Consider the following 15,422-nt stretch of genomic DNA (forward strand, 5'->3'; position numbering starts at 1 on the left):
CCTTAGACAATTTTCAATTTTTGGGAAAAAATCAACATTTTTTATTGGGTTTTATATGATATTCTTATGTATTTCGACCTCAGGAATCCGAATCCGAAAGCCAAATTGATCTATCTACAAAATTCTTCGAGTTATCGCCAATTTATCGATCGAAAATGCGAAAAATCGAGGACATCTCGATGGGAATAATTCCCAGTCCAATTAAATCGACGTATTCCTGTCTCTTACGCAAAATTACATCGAAAGAACGGCCTGAAAATAATTCTGCAACCACTTCACATTTTGCCTCAAAAAATGCCAAGCCAAAAATGCATATAATGTCATAGATTCACATCATTATATTCCACATACGCAGATTATATGTATTCATGCATAATAGATATGTGCTCCATTAGATCTGTAATATCACTCAAGAATTTTTTCAAGTATTGTGTCGGTGAAAACTTAAAAAAAAAAAAAAAATTAGTTTTTAATGGGCAGAGCTGGAGACAAAAAAGAGAACAGATCTTTTTTGCCACACCTCATTGTATTCGTTAAATGGTTAGCTGCATACACGTGCGTCTGCGGTACATTGTTGTCCCAAATCCTAAATTCCCAAATCTCGCGTAGGAATATATTTTAAGGGATGAGAGGAAGAACGGAATTATTACGGGTATAACGTGAGACATAATTAAGGGATGTAAAAGAAGAAAAAGATGAACGAAAAAAAAACTAGAATGAAGTGAGAAGAGATAAATCTAGTAACGCAACTAGTACACCTATTCAACATAATCTAATTATAACGAGTCTAATGATCTGCGTTAATGAGAAAAAATCAATTTTCTATTCGATAAATCGTACAAGGAGTTATGGTGTTTCGTTCTTTTCTCTTTCATTTATTGCTTCTCTTCCAGTGCTTCAAATTCTTTCGTTCATTCGGTCGATTAGTTATTTGTATTTCCTTCGCGTCACCGTATCTTTTATTTCGAATTTTTCAAGTTTTTTTCTTCCATCGTCCGATACCTCGCGGGTACGAAATTAGCTGCAGCTGTATACGAGGGAGTAAAATCGAAAAATCCCTTAAACCAAGGCAGCTCCCCTTTTCCTTTCTCTTTTTGTCTCCTTCCATCTGCCTTCCTTTCTCTTTCTTTATCGTCGGGTTCGGCCTCCCCCCTCTTGACAACGAATGAAAGTTTACCATGCCGTGAAAACTCGTTTAAAAGATGAAAGACCCACTAACGACTTATTTTCGATACAAGAAAAAGTTAAACGGCTCTTGTTCGCCAAACCCACCTTACCCCATCCACCTCCCCCCCCCCCCCCGCCCTCCCCAGCCTCCACACTCCCCTCTTTCCACCGCTAAAAACAACCCCCGTACACACCGAGACCCACGACCCACATCCACCCCGACGCAAACGCTCCGCGAGATCTTCGAACGCACGCGCGATACCGTCCAACATCACCCAACTTCTCTGTCCTTCGCTTGTTCTCGTTTGATAGCTGATGGGCATTTCTTGGCTACTTTTTTCCCCCTATGGCGTTCGGGGGTTGAAACGAAGAAGAAGAAGAAGAAGATTCGTTCTGCGCTCACCGTGGGCCAAAAAACAATCTCACAACCTTAGACAGCGATATTTCGTGTGGTTTGGTTTTATTTTGGTTTTCAAAATTTTAGCGCAGATTCGGTGGTAGAATTTCGAACGTTTACGCGACAGTTGTCGGATGTAATTCGCTCTCCGTGTACGACGTTTCCCCCACGTAAAATCGTAAAGAATGAACGATCGAAAAATAAACACCCCACCCCACCCCACCCCCCGTGTGTACGCGTAAATGTACAAGTGGTACCGGGCGTGTAACGGTATAAACGAGATTTTGAATAAGAGTATGAGCGCGAAAACAAGAAGAGCGTTGCTAACGGGGATTCGATAATAAAATTGCCATGTCAAAACGACGGTGAAACGAAATGGGATTGATGTAATTTCGTTAACTTCGGCTCCCCCATAAACGAAGCGATGTACGTACGTACGTACGTACGTATTCCGTATGGATGTACGCATACGTATCCTTCGTAAATCGTTTCTCCTGCAGCAGTTTCTCTTTATATTTTCTATACTATATTGATGATGCCATAATTAAGTTTAACACCCCATATACATATAGTTATGTTCGTTCACCCCGTGTATGCGAAGAGAACGAAAAAATACGAGGGGCGGGGGAGGAGGGGGATGGGGGATGGGGGGGGGGAGCGAAACGATGGAAAAATCTCCACCCTTCGTAACGCACTTTATTCTCATTTTTCTTTTTCTATCTTTTTTTCTTCCTACAATCATCGCGAAATTTGACAACCAACTGGTCCATCGTGAGATCGACTAAATTTCTTCGTTTCTTTTTTTTTTGCCTCTTTCCTCTTCACCCCGCGGGGGGGGGGGGGGGGGGGAGGGAGGAGACGGGAGTTCTTCTCGCACCCCCGTCATATTCGATTTGTTTTTGTCTCGTAGGGGGAATTATTGTAGTACGATTTCTATTAAGAGCAGTTTAATGGTGTCTATGGGGTACGTAATTCTATACTATGTGGGACCGTAGAGTTTCGGGTGGTTGATTCTGTACAATTCCGAAGTTAATTCGAGTTGAATGACCAACTGTGTAGATTTGCATGGCAATATTCGAGGGCCAAGAAACTAGAAGAAGGCGGTTACCGTCGATTCTTCAAAAAATTTTTTTTTTCGGCATAACAGGCATATCCCACAAAGATTGACGAAATAAAAAAATATACGTTTTCGAATGGAAATAGAATTTTTTGGGAACCAGAGGAAAAATTGAAAGAAATAAACGTTAGCAGCATAAAAAATTCTCTGCGATTTCATCTTCGTTCGATCCGATGAATTGCCGAACTGTGTGAATCCGAAAAATGCTTTTCTCCTGATCAACTTTAATGAAAGAAAAGATTACCTCGCAACGGTTAGATAATTATACTAGAGAATAACATTTATGCCCACACGCGGCGCGACGTTTTGTGTGCGTGAAATGCATACAGAGAGTTTCGCGAAACGGTGTGTCGTGCATGTGGAGGAAACGATAAGGGTGCGGAGAACGGATGGCCGGGGGGTGGGGTACAGGAAACTCCGATAATACCAGTGACGGAAATATCGACTTTTGAGCCATCGACGGGAACGTCGAGCGTCGGGTGTCGGGCGCCGGCGTGTCGGCGTTCAACGAGCTCTGCCGGAGTCCCGTTAAATCCCCTGGGCGAGCCCCGGGTTGCGGACTCTGCAGGCGTAACAACTACCCCGACCGAATGTAGGCGGAGGGGGGGGGGGAGGCGTACCTCGGTAGGTACTCGTCGTTCGGTATGTCGAATGGCGGGAAGAGAGGAACCCGCGGCGGGGGGGTAAAGGAAACGGGGAGTTCGGCGATGCCGGAGGAACGGCAGGGAGAAAGGTAATCGGAATGGGAGAGAAAACCGCGGGTGGGTTCTCTCTTTCCCTACGTCTTTTTGCTCCCATTTTATCCCGCTCTCTTATCCTCGCTCTCTCTCTCTCTCTCTCTCCCTCTCTCTCCCGGCTCTGGTGGCGGTTGAAAGAACCAATTTTATCCTAATAGAAAAATCCCCTGTGCTGAACCCAATTTATAAACCCGCAAACATGGCTGTCGCGTTGCTTCGAACGAACGACATTCCCTAAATCCCATTTCTATCCCTGTGTGTACGTACCCACCTTATATGCGGCTACGTACATAAATATATATATATATATATATGTGTGTGTATATATATATATTTTATTACATACCTACATTCTACTCCCGCTAAGGGAGGAGGAGGAGATTGGCCGACCTCTTCGACCCTCTCGCTCTCACTGCAAACTCCGTCCTCGATTCCCTCTCTTTTTATTCTATGCTTATGTACACGCGTATATACTTCGAATATATATATATATCGCTAAACGTATATACCGCGTATACAGTGTGTGTCGGGGGAGCGAAGGGAGAATCGAAAAGAACGAATGAGGAAGATCCTGCAGGAATTTCGCGAAAGGTTCCCGCGTGTTTTCTTGCGCGCTTTTTCCTTTTTTTTTTTTCATTCATTCTCCTCTTCTTCCTTTTTCCACCTATATTCAGTTTAAATTTGATCAGGTCCTGGGTGTTGACAATAGCTCATCTGATTGCCTCACTGCTTTTGCGCTCCGAAACGTCCCGCGGGATTTCTATACCCTTTTTTTATTTTTTTTCCTCTCGCCAAATTCGACGTCGTATCGTACGTTGTATTTAACGAGACGCGGATGAGAAATTTTCACAGATTTCTATTTCTCCCTCGAACGGAGAAAAAGTGCGTATATTTGTACGCGACAAATGTGACAAAACTCGAAGTTTTCTCCGAACACATGGCGATTATACGCGCGGTACGTAACCAAAGGGTGCGTTTTTTTGTCGACCTCACGCGGAGATAAATACAGTTTTAACTACATTTAGTTACGTACGTATATATACAGTCGAATGTACTGTACGCAACTAGTATAATAATCTACCCCCTTCGAATCTTATGTGATTTTCAAACATGCGGCATATGCGCGCAGCGGGTAACCCAACTGAAAATATGTGTTGTTACATACTATACATCTGCACATCTCGTCGAAATCAAAAATACGTCAAGTACACGTAGCCACTCTCCACTGCAGCTTCCGAAGGTCTCCCAATCCGATCCGCGCCGCTAGATTTTTTCTCATTCCCCCTGGGTTTTTCGAACTCTCGTCATTTGCGTGTGGGGTGAATTTTTCCGAAAAAATGAAAGAAAAGAAAGAAAAAAAAAAACTTGTGCCTCTCGAACGAATTTGTCGGATCGGATAGTTTTTGCTCAAACTGGGCGATATCCCGTTCCAAAGATTGTTCGACTATCGCGTCTGTGCGACAGATCGCAGACCGCGAACACCTCCTTGTATACAGTTGGGTTATTTAGCGTTGCATCCATCCCTTAATAGCGACGAGGGGACCGGTGCCTAAACACGGGTTAGTAAATTGCCCGCAGGGAGGATGGAGGATGCTGCCGTTCCCCTTCCCCTTCCCGATCCCCTTCGCGCTGCATGTATACAACGGCAAAATATACGTACCTATAACCAGGCGAATGATAGTTAACGTTCGAATGGCGGGGATGTGGAAAAGGGAGAGAAGAGGGAAGGGGAGCGCGGGTAGAAAATATCGCTAAACGCCATTCGCGGTGGCAAACCACCCCGTGACGAAGGGCCGTATTATATAACGCGGGGCAAACTTTGCTCTATGTGCAAGTACATTACGCACGTAAACGCACTGTGTACGCGTGCGTACGAGTATATACATATAGACGTCACGTGCACGTTCACCCATACGACTGGCGGACGACCTGCACCTTATAACGCGTATAATGGAGGAATTAGACGGAGAGGTAGAGAATTTTGTTGCGCTCTAGCAGAAAACACGTTACACACCCCGCACAATCCGAGGGCGCACCGAACCCTCGGGGCGTCACATGTACATACCCCCATACGTGCACGCGTCGAAATATATATACACACGTATTCCCTTATATACTCTCGATGCGTGTGTGTGTGCGTGTCTGCGTATATAAAGTGGAGAAATTAGGGAAGAGCGAGAGGATTCGAATCACCGTCGCGCGCGTGGAGACCTTTACGTGGGTATGCGTGTACCCGAGGGACTAAATTAAACCGATGTCCTCTTTAATTCCTATTACGAGAGCCGGCACCCCGAATCGCACGCGCATTTGATAAATAACAAATCAATTATCGTCCTCCCTCTCATTTCAATATTCTTTCCTCTCTTCCTTTCTTCTCTTTAGACTTTTGTCAGGGGTTCGACGCGGAGAAGAGTCGGGACGACCGGAGCATCCCTAAAATTGGAAATTGAAAAGTTTCGTGAAACTCGAATCAAAAATCGAAGGACCTCATCAGATCCTTTGTCTATGCAGACGAACGTATGCATGTATGCAAGTACACGAATGCACCTCGTGTCATAACACAGTTAATCGAAGGAAGCTACAGATGATACACAAACACGTAGGTATATACCTGAACATTCTGACGCGGCATAGCAGGGGTGGGTGAGGATAAGGAAGAGGAAGGAAAGGGATCGGGATGGGGATTAACGCGTGCTGCCGCCGAGAGAAGAAAAGAGGGAAGATGGAGAGAGAGGGAGAGAAAGAGGAAGAAGCGGGAGGCGGGAGGCGGGACGCCGTGGATCCTCACGTGTGTAGGTAGCGAGTGCATGATGTCCCTCGCAAACGTATACATATATACAACACGTATTAATACAGGGTGGTGTGTATCGTAGGGAGGTTGTGCGAAGTTCGCGTCGGTGTATAAACAGTTAATTAAGCCCGCGGGACACGCGCTGCAAACCGCCGGTTGGCTGCATTTCGGTTGCCGGCTGCGCGCGGTACAGATATAAGTAGTATTCCGATGCACTCGCGGTGCGAGACTCTCGCGGTCTCTTGATAATATGTGTGTGCGCGGGTATACGCGGGATTCGTGCGATATACATACACGTAATTCGCATAATATCCGTGTGCATAAGTACGCGGAGCAAATACGAGCGGCGCGCATAGGTCTGACGATACGTCGTGCGCCGGTAGTCGGGAGCCAAAGGAGTTCGGAATCCGGATACCGGAATCCCGCGATCGACGGGGAGCAACCGGCTCAGCAAATGCACCTCTGCCACCGTCTCCTTCCCGTTATATCCCCGTTCTAGTGACACTCGCCGTTCCGTCTTTCCCTCTGTAATCGCAGCAACACAGTCGCAAGTTACTCGAAGGTAATTCGCTCTCCGTATATAAGCGATCTCTGCATATGTGTGTACATCTATTTATTTATTTACACTATACATACCCGTATAATATGCATATCTGGCTGGATGAACGAGGAACATCGTCCACCCCAGGGGTTCTCACAATCCGTCGACTCCCACATTTACCGCAATTTTCATTCTCGATTCAACGAATGATCGAGTCATATTTTCGAAAGGATGAAAATTTACGGATCGTAGAAAACTTGGAAAACAAAAAAATAATAAAAAAACATCTTGGTCCACAATTTCTTTTCGGGATAAAATGTCTACCAGTTGAGATTTTCGAAATCGTGTCGACTCGCAATCAGCTCAGTACACCGTGTGGCTTGGTATACCATTTCTTTGCCGGAGTACACAACACCTAGAACACGTTGAGCTTTTTTTCTCTCTCCTTTTTACTTTTTTTTTTTTTTTTTTTTTCTCTCATTTTCGGGTCACCACCCGCTGTTACAGTTTACCCAAAACGTGTCAAAAACTTGTATAGTCGAGTATCTAAACAGCTTTATATGAATGAAAATCCTTGAGAGGACAATATAAACTGGTATTTCGAGAGAAAATCTGGTGCCCCTGCCGACTCAGTTTCGAAGAATACAATATAATACGTATATTATATTATCATATTATATAGGTATTTAAGTGTTCGAATAGGTGTACGTGTTCGCGCTATGTGTACAATTTTCCATTATACGGTTGAGCGTGGTGTCCGTAAGCCTCCTGGTTCGTCGCCGCCGCGCCAATGCGAAAGCCCGAAAACTACGGGGGGGTTTTTTTTTTTCTTTCTTTCTTTCTTTTTTCAAAAAAAACCGCATACAATTTCATTCGTTACATTCACTCGGTTTCAGATTATATTCAACGAATGCGTCCGTCTATCTCTCCCTGTGTACGCATTCCCTTTTTTCAAATAGACCAAATAGCCTTATTTACACCTTCTGTATGTACGACAAACGCTCCGTTTATACACATTGTACATTACAGGTAATCCTTTTTGAAGTGCGCGGCGTGTTACAAATATACGAAATAATATGAACCGAAGAAAGAAAGAACGAAAGGAATATTTGAGAATGAAAATTGGAGCGGATTTCGAGTCCGCAGCAGTATCCGCAGCGGCAGGTCGTTCCTACATTTATGTATAGCTTGGACCGAAGCACGCACCGAGGAAAATTGGACTTAATCTTTCACTGCCGATCTTTTTTTTTTCTTTCTCTCTAGTTTCGTACGATCCTCCGGGCAACGGGGAATTCGTAGCGCAGCTGCCACCCACCACCACGTGTCGAATATTCTGTGATTTTTTTTTTGCTCAAGTACGTGGCGATTTTTCCATTCATATCCTCGTACAATTTTTCAATGCGATTGTTGGTGTTTGTAACGCGAAATTTCAATCCTCGTTGTTATCCCCACTCGTCTATGAACGAGGGTGAGATATCTTTTATTCAAAATCGATGGCCATTTGTTGAATTTAACGGCTAAGGAGAATTTTGAACGTGGATGTGTATCATATTAATGATGTAGGAACGTCGGGGATGAAAAAGAAGGGTGAACGAAGATATCTTTCTTTTTTTTTCTTTCGTTCTTTCGATTTTTATCTAACCTACTGTCTGCTGAAACTCGTGCGCGGGGCGTGCGCTGCGAAAAAAAATTGACAAAAAAAATTTGACCCGTGCATTTAACCGGATCTCTGAGCAACTGTATTTACGGATCGCTCAAAAATCACGAGGATAATCATCCGAACGGTCCTCTCAGTCCTGAGGACGCGAATTCCCAAGTAGCATCCCTCAAATCCCACAGTGCATGAGCATTTCAAAAGGTACCGAAATTGAACGACATGCCATAAAATAATTACCACGTAATTGAATATTTTTACTTTGATCTAGTTTTTCCCCAAATTCGTTATGCATGTACGTCGTACGTGTACCCAGCTCATAACATTTATTGCGCGGTTTTGACGATAGGTGGATAAATATTTCAGATTAAAGGTAGGTGCCTCGTGCATCCACCAATTTTGTGTACACGTTATTTTCTTATACACCGAAATATTAAGGGTGGAAAACGAGAGCGAAACGTACAAAGCGATGGAGAGAGAGAGAGAGAGGGAGGAGGATAGGTATATAGATAAAGCTTATATACACAACTACACGACGCGCAATAAACCTTGTTACGGGTAATTACAGGGGATGCTAAAATCCGCCACAAGAATCAACCCCCGGTAACAATCTGACTTACCCCATACTCTCTGTACGTGAAAGCCACGCAGACATTCACGTGCAATGGGAGCACGAGTGATACATGTGTGTAAGCGCGTACACGTTACCATTCCACACGTACAGACGGGAGCGGGTCCTGTGTAGAAAGGGGAGGGGCGGGAGGAGGGATTAAATTTATGGCGACGGAGGGGGAGGGGCAGGGTAGTTGAAGGGAGTTTTCACAAAAGCCTAAACATCCTGGAAACTTGGCTTAAACAAGCTTTTATTGAATTAACCCCACCATCCACTGGTTTATAACATTTGTGTATACGTATAACGTAGAAACTCGACCCTCCTATATAGAGAGATCACATGTACGGGTACATTTATACAACCGAGGAGATGCTTCTGGTCGTGTGACGGTAGACGCGACACACACACACACACACACAGGTGTGTGAGTGGTGGTGGTGGTGGCAGTGGAAGCAGAAGCAAAACCATCAGCACCGTAGAATAAGGTAGGGCGGAATTAGGGTCGGTTTGGGGTATGAGAATAGTATCCACTCGGTGTTTGGCGAGTCGGCGGGTAGATGGGAGTTGATTTTTGTCGTTGAGAACCACTGGTAACGCCATCATCAAAATAGAGCAGTTTGATTCGCCCCGGTATCAACGGGATCCGTCACCGTTGGTTGGCGAAAACCACGCCCAGTTCGTTGGGGCACGCCCACGGAAATGTTGACGCCCCTTTTCGACAAACTAACCTTTGGGAAAACGCTATTCCTCCCTTCGAATATACGTGTACGTGTACAATCGTGCAGGTATGCGTGTATACCTATGTATACCTCGCTCTACGATCCGTAGCGGGGAGGGTTTTCGTTTCGTAAACCTACCGGAGCAGTCCTCGTATATTCTGCTCGCTGACTGCAGCCTTTCCTTTCACTGTACTAATCGCAGCTAAGCTAAGCGCTGGTCGCGTGATCGTCGCAAACGGAAAAAACATTTATTTCCGAAAACGGATGCCCGGCGTCGTTGAGATTCACCGATTCATTCGTCGTTCTTGTTGTTCATTGTGCAGACTACGAAAGCGTTATTTTTCTCAAATTTGACTACGATTGAAAAACGTGCGACGAACGTCGGTTTAAATTCGATTGGAGAGAAAAAGGGAATTTTCCTAGTTCATTTTTCCAAGGTGTTTCCTCATATATTTTCGTTGTTTTCTGTCGCCTCTCTCGCTCTCGTTTTCTATTTTTTTGATTTATTTTCACACGTCAAAATGAAGTGGACAAAAATAAAAATCATAAACATATTAGAATAATGTGATCGGCGACAAATGGTGAAATAAATTGACTGATTACACGTATGTTGAACTGAATTTTTAGTTCCCATTCGATAATGAATATTAATGAAAATAAAAAACGCCTGGTGTGATGACGATTTTTGTTCAGTGATTGATCGACGAACTGCTTCATCATTCCGTGCAATTGGAAAGGAACAAAAAAACTGAAAAGAATCCATCAAACTTTTCACGAGAACTATATAAAAACTAGTGTCGATAAAAACGTGTGCAGAAAATACAAAATCATTAGCAAAAATATTAATTACCGCTCATCGATAAGGACAAGCGTAACTGGAAATTAAGAATTCACGGTTGAGTGCTTCGTGTTGGTTTGTTTACTGTTTGTTGTGTACAAAAGAAAAGAAGAAACGAAGATATAATTTTGATATCAGAGTAAATCCAATCGATGTGTGAGATAATGTATGCGTGGTAACTTTTTTTTTTTTTTTAGTCGTTCGTTTCTCATTGATCTTCAAGTTCGTATGCAGTTTTCAATTCTTCGCATTTCGCGCGATGCAGATGTCACATTTTTTATTCTCTTTTCTTCGTGATCATTCGATTGTTAATTCGAACTGACGTATAATACGGAAAAGAATAAAAATCCAAAATAGCAGAGATAACGAATCGTGCTCGAAGATACCACTATCTTACAAAGATGGATTCACCGTCACCGCAACAACAGCAACAAATGGTCGAAACAAAAACGCAGAACAGCAGTCAGGACATAACTTTGCCACAAAAACCAGCCAGTAGCACACCGAGGCACAGTATAGACGCTATATTGGGTCTACCGGCTGCCGTGAGAAAAAGAAATCATCAGGAAATCGAGGATTCGAACAGGGATCACGAGAATAACGGTAACAAATTTGATCCCGATCAAATAGAACTTTCGAAAGAAGGATGAAAAAAAAAAATTAACGACGAATCGATCCGTCGATCGCGTTTGATTTCTTTGTCTTTCCGAATTATTTTTCTTCCTTCTTTCAGTAGTTAATTTTTCACGTACGGCGGGTCCATGTGACGCGAAGGAGAAAAAAATCTCTTCCGACGGCCGGAACGAGGACGATTCGCACGATCCGATTACGCCGAATAATTTGTCGGTAATATTTTCGCGCGAAACGAGACGAACAATTGTTGGGATAAAGCGGAAGACGATATCGCAAAACGAAACGACTAGAAAATCTGAAAAATCTCAGGGAAAATTTCGGGGCACGTGCTGGGCGCGTGTCACCGCGGTAATGAGGTGAAATTCTGCAGTACATAATCCCTTATTTATTTTACTTAAAATAATCACCCCACGTACCGCGCGCGGTACACCGATATACGTGTGTAAGCTAAAATAGATTGCCGATGCGGTCGTGGTAGGGGGAAAGGGCATAAAAACCCCTAGGGATCTTGTTAACTTCAACGCGACGTATACGCGTAATACGACAAAAATCACCCGCCCGCCCGCCTTCCACTTTCGGATCAATCGAGATCCGACTAGCGAGCATCGGGGGATTTTATTTCTACGGTAATTCAAAGCCGCTCAACCCGATTGGATACAATTAGTTTTATTAAATTATAATCAATAGCTTATAGGCGGCACAACGACGCCAATCATTTTTTCGAACTCTCTTCTTCATTTTCGGGTCACGTTCGAAGAACGATGTGAAAAATTGAGCGGGCCGGTAAACGGGCGAGAGTATAATACGCATGACGAAGTTCTGTACGGTTTGCTTATTTTATTTTTATTTTATTTTATTTTATTTTTTCTTGTTCGAAGTCACGTACATCGGGGTGGAATTAGTCACCGGTTTTTGTAAATGTGTACGCGGCTGCTAATACGGTTTGGCGGCAACAACGGCAGCGGCGATATTATATATTACACAGAAAAGTATACGAGCCGTTTGCAGAGGTTCGGGAATCGTTAACGTCGCGTTTCGTGGATACCTACCTAGGTGCTCGTTGGCCGCGGTACCGGTCGGTCTACCTCTGTATACCCGGCTAGTTACGCGATCCCTTATTGGATAGCGTGTAATTGAAAAATCGTTGCTATCGCTCAGAATCTCTACGTCAACCTGCCGAACAATTAGTCGACACGCGACATCAACGTTGTTAGGATAGGTTGCTTCTACTTATGCCTACGTGTACATATATATACACAATATGTTCGGTTCGATATATATCCTACGGTTGTGCACACACACACACACACACACACACTCGCTTCGAACGTAATGAATCTATAGATGATAACTTTCTCTACGTTTTTAATATCGTTATGAATTGCAAATGGTAAAACTGTATCGGCGCATAGCTCCACGACTGATTTTTTTCGATTACCCCCCTTCGCTCGTTAAATTCTGGAAAAATTCGGCTGAAGTTAACGACGTTTAATTGGATCCGACAACGTCGACGTGAATCGTACGATAGCCGGGGAGATTAAATTAGAATACGATGTTGCCGAGTGAGAATTATCACGAGGTACCGATAAGATGGAAGTGAAAGAAAACAAAAAAAAAATATATAGAAACCGAAGGAGGGGTACGATAAAGGTGCAACAAAAATGAATGGGCGAAAAAAAACAAAAAAAAAGGGAAGAAAAGAAAGTGGCGGATGGACGAGAGGAGGTCTTTGAGCCAGCTGTCGTACCTTAAGAGCCGCTGCCGCTCTCGTTGCCGGTTTTCCATCCACCATCGCTAATGGACCCTACGGGGTAATACTTTTTTTTTTCACTTTAATAACATCCTCGGAAACCCCTCCGCACTCGCGATGATGCGCGGTTGGAATTTTCTATTTTTCGTTCTCGCGATTCGCATATCAATGAGACGAGCGCTCGTTCGGTGCATGGGGAGATAAATTTTCTTCGCGGGTTTTTAAAATTGATAGAAAAAAATTTTCGAATCATCGCGCGAATAAAAAATTCAACCTCCAATTACTGGGGGGAAGAAAAGATGAAATTTTACGTACATTTCATTTCGTCGATCCACTCAGTTATCCAACTTCCATAACCGCGGTACTAAAAATCTCAAGATGAGCGACACGAAGTCTGGAAAATTGTTTGAGAAATTAAGGGTCGTTCGCAGGTCCGATAAACAAGGGTTGAAAAATTTCTACGCGCGGGTAACGTAGGCGAGCGTTTGTCTCTCTAGGTGTACGTACGTACGTACGTACGCAAAGGAGGTTTTTGTTAGGTATACGTAACAGGTATTACGAGTCGGTAAAACGTCACGCAATCGTCGCTATATACCTATATATAAGGTATTAAAAGTGATCGTAATACACGTAGCGTAAACAGTAATATACTTACCTTGTTAAAATACAAGATCGACGACCGCGATCATCGTAGTCCATTAACGACACCGTGCCTTCCGCGTACCGATACCGCACCGCGCTACACGGTGCACCCATATATTTTCCATACTTTTTGTCCAAAACGATTTCGTTCGAACGATTTTCAATCAATTTTTACGCGCTCGTTAGCCATTTCGTGATTTACCTTATCGAAGTGATCCGTACACACGTACCCGTAACACGTACGATTGTTTTCGATAACCGACATTAATATAAATACATAAATAAATATAAATAAATATCATACGTTAGATAAAATATAATTTAATGATTTCCTCGCGTGCGATGTCCGTTAAAAAAAAAAAAAGAGGGGGCACGCGGGACGGAGGGTGAGGGGGTGGTTTTATTGGCGTATCTACTATCTGATATCACGCTCCCATTGTGCGCACGGTTGCACTCAACTCTACTTGTGCGTGTGTGTGTTTTCTATACGAAGGTAGATCCGTGTAATACGGATAATTCACTCGTATTATATATATACGTATACACATATTATAAATACGGTGCGGGGAATGGGTTGTTTATTACACCGCTACGAGCCACCCCCGCAGCAAGCGTAACCACCGCCCGCGTACGTAATACGAAACCTTCACATTCTCGTTCGCGTACGTACGTACGTTTCTACGCAGGACGTGTTGTGTTGTTTCGAAAGAGATTTTCATTGATTGTTCTTGTTTTGTGTGGGTAAAAACTGAAAAGGTAAAGAAGCGAATGGCAGCTGTATACGTATACCTACCTGTGTATACGTTGTAACGTGTACGGGGTGATTCGATGAAAAAAAAAAACAAAAAAAATTATTACCCTTCAAATTAATCACCCCGCACGATATCCGCGTACACACACGTATCTCCCCCCCTTTGTGTGGGAGCGGCATTGAAAAATCAAAATTTTAGTAATCCTCTTACATCGGTCATCTTTTCCTCGGATTATTTAGATAATCCCTCTTCGTGAGGTGCCTGTAATTTTTTACGTCACAGTTTACTTTTTTTTTTCCTTCTCGTTTCTCTTTGATTTTCTTTTTTTATTTTTCTTCGGAATTTTCCAATTTTTCTTCTATCGAAGAATACGACCCACTGCGCCTCGAATTCGACCGGATGTTACCGCGTTCGAATCGCTCGGCGAAGATTTTCATCCCCGATTCGCTCCGATGTACATATGTACACACACACGAATTACGGTGTACGGACGGAAGGGTGTGCGCGTGCGAGCACACGGCGATAAAGCAGGTAATGATGATCGTGCAGCGGAGGTTGAGAGCGCATGAAGTTCGCGTCAATTAGTAATTAGCGTTGATCGCGTCGGTGTCGGTCGACGGTGGTGGAGGTGGAGGTGGAGGTGGCGGTATATATATCGGCGGCGGTTGCACGGTAGAGTCGATCGTGAGCGGTGGAACGATCATGGCGGTGGTAGATACCTCTACCTACCTAGTTTGCTTTTTGTTTATCGTCGTTGACGAAGCTGTAATTAATAAGCTGCCAGCCAAGTTTAATCCGTTTAACTGCTCAGCGCGAGCTAGGAGCGCTCCACAACTCGTTACGTGTGTGTGTCTGTCTCTCTGTGTCTCTATACTGTATATAATGCCTATGTGTACCTCTATGTGCGCACACATTACGAGAGAACATCCATCCAACCGTCCGTCCGTCCGTCCGTCCATCCATCCATCCATCCAGCCCTTCGATCTTTTCTTCTCCTTCTTCTTCTCCTTCTCCTTTTTTTTCTTTTTCTTCTTCGCTCACTCTTCAACGAATTAACGCTCAACATTCACC

The 15,422-nt window shown here is 43.8% G+C and overlaps 1 protein-coding gene across 3 annotated transcripts in view; it reads left to right on the plus strand.

Annotated features, from left to right (window-relative positions):
• LOC105689552 (retinal homeobox protein Rx-like) overlaps positions 1-15,422 on the plus strand; it is a 129,020-nt gene that overhangs the window by 92,436 nt on the left and 21,162 nt on the right. Inside the window, exon 3 of one of the 3 annotated variants that reach the window (XM_048658822.1) lies at positions 10,430-11,177. The exons of 1 other annotated variant lie outside the window; for it this stretch is intronic. In XM_048658822.1, coding sequence (XP_048514779.1) covers positions 10,976-11,177 — 202 coding nt within the window. In that variant the 5' untranslated portion in view covers positions 10,430-10,975. Of the gene's footprint in view, positions 1-10,363; positions 11,178-15,422 lie in introns of all 3 variants that reach the window. One more of the 3 variants, XM_048658823.1, reaches the window with a different exon arrangement.

The sequence above is a fragment of the Athalia rosae genome, chromosome 7 (genome assembly GCF_917208135.1).
Source record: "Athalia rosae chromosome 7, iyAthRosa1.1, whole genome shotgun sequence".
Lineage (NCBI taxonomy): Eukaryota > Metazoa > Arthropoda > Insecta > Hymenoptera > Athaliidae > Athalia > Athalia rosae.